Raw genomic sequence first — 4,856 nt, 5'->3', positions numbered from 1 at the left:
TCTATCCCACAACCACAGTAAAGACTGTTCTATCCCACAACCACAGTAAAGACTGTTCTATCCCACAACCACAGTAAAGATTGTTCTATCTCACAACCACAGTAAAGACTGTTCTATCTCACAACCACAGTAACAACTGTTCTATCCTACAACCAAAGTAAAAGCTGTTCTATCCCACAACCACAGTAAAGGCTGTTCTATCCCACAACCACAATAATGGTTGTTCTATCCCACAACCACAGTAAAGATTGTTCTATTCCACAACCACAGTAAAGGTTGTTCTATCCCACAATCACAATAAAGACTGTTCTATCCCACAACCACAGCAAACACTTTTTCGACCCACAACCCTAACAAAAACCGTTCTGTTCTACAGCTTTGAGTGAATCTTTGCCAGAGTAGTAAAATAGACCCATCTTTACTAGTCTATTTTACCACTCCATCAAAGACCCACACAAGGTTTCATTACAAATTAAGATCAACTTAGAGGAAAAATTGTAATTTTACATTCAATTTTCTATAGCAACTACATGACAGATTTTACAAATCTGCACACTTACTGGAGCAATAGTTTTTACTGTTGCATGGCCTTTATAGCAAATTAACTGTTCAAATTTACAAACAATCAAAAATAGTTATGACGTTTGACAGATGATTATATAACAAGCACCTTTAACTTTGGTAAAGTATGAGTGCTATGAAAAAAAGATATAGAATCAATGATACCTGTGTAAGTTAGCAGCTTCCTTTTTCGACCAACTTCTTATCACTTTACGTGGATTCTGTCTTCGCATAGCATTGTCCTTAAACCGACTGTCACCAACAAAATATTGCTTTCGGTTTTTGAATTTACTCAATGAGGTTTTAAATACTTTAATGGCACACACCTTAGGGCACGTCTCTGAATCTCTAGAGAAGCAAATTAATTTATATGTTTAAAACTTTACGAAAGAACATTTAACTTTTTTTTATTATTAAAACAATATTCATTTTGCACAAATTCAATCAGCATTAAAACTATCACCAAGTTCCAACAAAGATGACCTTTTACAGCGTTGAATAACCTCCAATAAGCAGCAGTCTCACAATTTCATCACAAAGCATTAATACTTATGACTAACAATTATACCTGTAGCTAAAAATAGCATCATCATAATCATCGTTCTTTTATGTCAGCCTTGGCAAGCTACATAGGTTGAATGAGACTTATCAAGACAGTATTCTACAGCTAGATGCTTATCCCCTTGCCAATTTTTACTTGTTTTCAAAGACAGGTATTTTCATTTCACTGGTCTTCAAAAATCAAAACAGCCAAGTTACAAGGAACACAGCTTCTAACTGATGTAAATAAGAGTCACCGTTTTTGCTCAAACACTATCAGAGTGATGATAAACAACATTTGAACACACACATACACACTGACATACATGCACATATATAATTATTAGGTTGTCTGGAAAGTTTGTGCCGATTTTTAAAGGAAAGAAAAAGTTCAATAAATACTTGCCATTACATTTTTAATCAACCAAATATGAATCATTTTGTTGCACAATGTATCTCCATCTTTCCTTTAACTTGAAAATACCCTCTTCCCAGAATTGAGGTGGTTTCATGGCAAATAAGTCGAAAGGTAAGCTACTATAAATCGGCATGAACTTTCCGGACAACCCAATATAATGGGGCTTTTATAAAACTTTAGGTGGAGCCTGAACAAATTTCACTTCTAAGATATTTCTCTGCTTAAGGCTATAGTAGAAGATAATTGCTCAAGGTGCCATACAGTGCAAAAGAACTCTAAACCAAGTGGTTGCAAAGCAAACTTAACCTACTTAACTATGCCTACTACATATGTATATATGACATTTAAACTGGTCAATGCTGTCATAAACACGTTCAATATATATATATATATATATATATCACAGAGCATGATAAAAAGCACAACTGAGAGAAAGTTGACTTCAGTGGTGATCTATTTTAAAAACTAAATTAAAACTAACTTTGAGTTCAAATCTCACTGTGGCCCACTTGGTTAGTAAACATGAACAATCGCTTGGTTTAACACCTGATATTGGTTCTCAGGTGCCTTTAGTGGAAACACACTGATGCAGGCATTTGAACCGGGTTCTGGGTTGAGCATAACTTCTTCCCTTCTGTCCACCAGTCTCAGAGAAGAAGAAAAAGATAAGAAAAAGAAAAAAACAAACACTGCCCTTCCCTCCCTGATTAAGCAATAAAATATACTTGGAGATATTGATGATATGCAGCTTTTGAAGATTATTGCTGATAAATATGATTTCATGTCTTATTTTTCTAAACAAATCTACCCATCTATATCTCTCTCTTAACATGCTGCTTCACTGGGTTACACAAAAGTGTTACAAAACTTACTACAGATTCACAACACAAAATATAGCACCACCTCCAATCTAACAAGATGACACCCACTACAATAGCAACACCAACCTTGATACCCACTAACAGCTACATTAAACTACATGTTAACAAGATATCACTGACTGATAACTATTTTAACCTACATACTAACAAAATATTCAACCATAACAACAGCTTCACTAACTTAGACACAAACGGACTGTTGGCTCATAAGAGTAACTATACTGAACATTTCAAACCGAGAATTTTATGTAAAGTGAAAAATTGCAGAAAGTAAAATTACATATAGGTCACAAGGCAACAATTTTGGAATGTCATACAATTGACTCAAGATATGATTAGTACTTTATTAACCTCAGAAAATATACAGTTTACTGAAAATTTCTTGCATTGGATACACGGGTCTTGGTAGGTTTTTATAACATGCCTTGTGCCTCCAAGCAATCCTCAGGCTCTGGGCATGTGGTCTATTCAACATACAATAAAAACACCAGTACCATCTACATATATAAAATCACAACCCGATACTTGTAAAGGAATAAAGGAGCTTTCACAAGGTCACTCAATTGACTAGAAATCAAACCTTCAAATTATGCCCCACTATCATGAATAGAGGAAATGACACATTAGATAGATCTCCAATAGATAGATCTATAAGACAAGGATGTTCACAACTAAAATGCCTTAGATCAGAGGTCCCTTCAATCAGAATTGACCTGGGGCTAAACAACAACTACACAAAAAAACACAAAAACAAATGTAATTTTGCCAGCATCAGAAAAAAAGCAAAGAGTTACTAACCCAGACATTGGTAAATTATTATCTTTTGTGAACTTGCTTTCCATATATGAAGCCAGATTTTCTCCAGCATCACAATACAGGACAATAGATTCTTTACCAGTAGAGATAATTCCTAGATTTTTCTCAAAAATGCCATTGTTAATCATTTGGAAAAGAATGAGATGTGTATCATGATCAATAGCTTCTATCTGCAATTTAGAAATAAAAATACAACTAATAATAATGGCAAATATATGCCACAAGGCAACAATTTACAGAGCTGTAAAGTAAACTCAGGAAATGACTAGTACTTTATTAACCCCAGAAATATGAAAGTTAAAGTCAGTCCCCATAGAATATAAACTCAGAATGCAAAATGATAGAATTAAATACCACTAGGTATTTAGTTTTGCACTTTCTTAATATTACACTAACAATTTCTTATATAGGTACAAGGCTAGAAATTTTGGTAGGGAGAGAACACTCGTTTTCAGTGACCCCAGAGCTTCGTTGCTCAATATTTTATATAAATAATGAAAGGTTAAGTTAACTTCAGAATGCAAAGGGCTACAACTAAATACTGCAAGGCACTTTGTTCAAAACATAATTCTACCAACAAACTGTTCTTGCCACAAGAATAATCAGTTCTTTTATTAGCACTAAATGGCAGATGAATGAACATTACAAGGGCAGTTTACAAAAATGTGGAGGTTTACACTGAAACTGGGTGAAATAAACTGAAAGTAATAGCATACAATGTTGCAGGTGTATGTTAATGTTCCAAAAAGAGCATCACTATGTAGGGCAAATCAAGGTCCCTAAGTTCAGGATTACATTGGCTACCAAGGATAAGTGCCCTCTTCAAGTTGCCATTCTCTAGTCGACACACAAATGCTGAATGTTGGCTTATCTAGCTAGGGCATTACTCTCACACAACTTTCAGCAAATTTACTGGAGAGCAAATGGAACTTGCTTAGCCAAAGAAAAAAAATCTGTCCTCAGTCTTTCCAGTCATGTTCACGACAAAGCCTCTTTTACCATAGGCACCAGACAACCACTTGCCATTCACAGCCAGAGGAAGACAGCGAGGTGATCTTCAGAACAGATTTAGTTGATGACCAAATCAAATGAGTCAATTGTTGTTCAATAAAATTCCACAACTCAGAAGTTGAATGAGTGCATGCAGAATGGGTCTTAGCAATGACTAGTGACTGAGACCTTTGGGGATATGCTGTGCTTGAGAAGACCCATCAAGCCAAGTGAAATCATAGTTGTGGCCATTGTTAGTGTCACATAACTGGTACCCATGCCGGGTGCATGTAAAAAGCACCTTTCAAGCATTGGGCCTCACAGAAGCAATGTGGCCGATGCCAGTGTTGCGTAACCTGTACCCATGCTGGTGACATGTAAACAGCACCTATCAAGTGCTGGGTCTCATAGAGGTTATGACAAGTGACCAAGGTTTTTGGCAATATGCTGTACTTGAGAAGATGACCTATCAAGCCAAGTGAAATCATAATTGTGGCAGATACTGGTGTAACACCACTGGCACTCATGCCAGTGGCATATCTAAGCACCCATTACACTCTCGGAGTGGTTGGCATTAGGAAGGGCATCCAGCCATAGAAATCATGCCAAATCAAATTGGTGCAGCCCCTCAGCTTACCGTTCAATCCATG

The 4,856-nt window shown here is 36.1% G+C and overlaps 1 protein-coding gene across 2 annotated transcripts in view; it reads right to left on the bottom strand.

Annotated features, from left to right (window-relative positions):
• Positions 1-4,856, bottom strand: part of LOC106876715 (serine/threonine-protein kinase RIO3) — a 28,246-nt gene that overhangs the window by 12,260 nt on the left and 11,130 nt on the right. For both annotated transcript variants that reach the window (XM_014925386.2, XM_014925384.2), the window contains exons 6-7: positions 3,199-3,386; positions 727-909 (exon numbers count right to left, since the gene is read on the bottom strand). In XM_014925386.2, the coding sequence (XP_014780872.1) occupies positions 727-909; positions 3,199-3,386 (371 nt within the window). The remainder of the gene's footprint in view (positions 1-726; positions 910-3,198; positions 3,387-4,856) is intronic.

The sequence above is a fragment of the Octopus bimaculoides genome, chromosome 3 (assembly GCF_001194135.2).
Source record: "Octopus bimaculoides isolate UCB-OBI-ISO-001 chromosome 3, ASM119413v2, whole genome shotgun sequence".
Classification (NCBI taxonomy): domain Eukaryota; kingdom Metazoa; phylum Mollusca; class Cephalopoda; order Octopoda; family Octopodidae; genus Octopus; species Octopus bimaculoides.
Note: the sequence above shows the minus strand (reverse complement) of the source record. Positions and strands in the feature narration are given on the sequence as shown.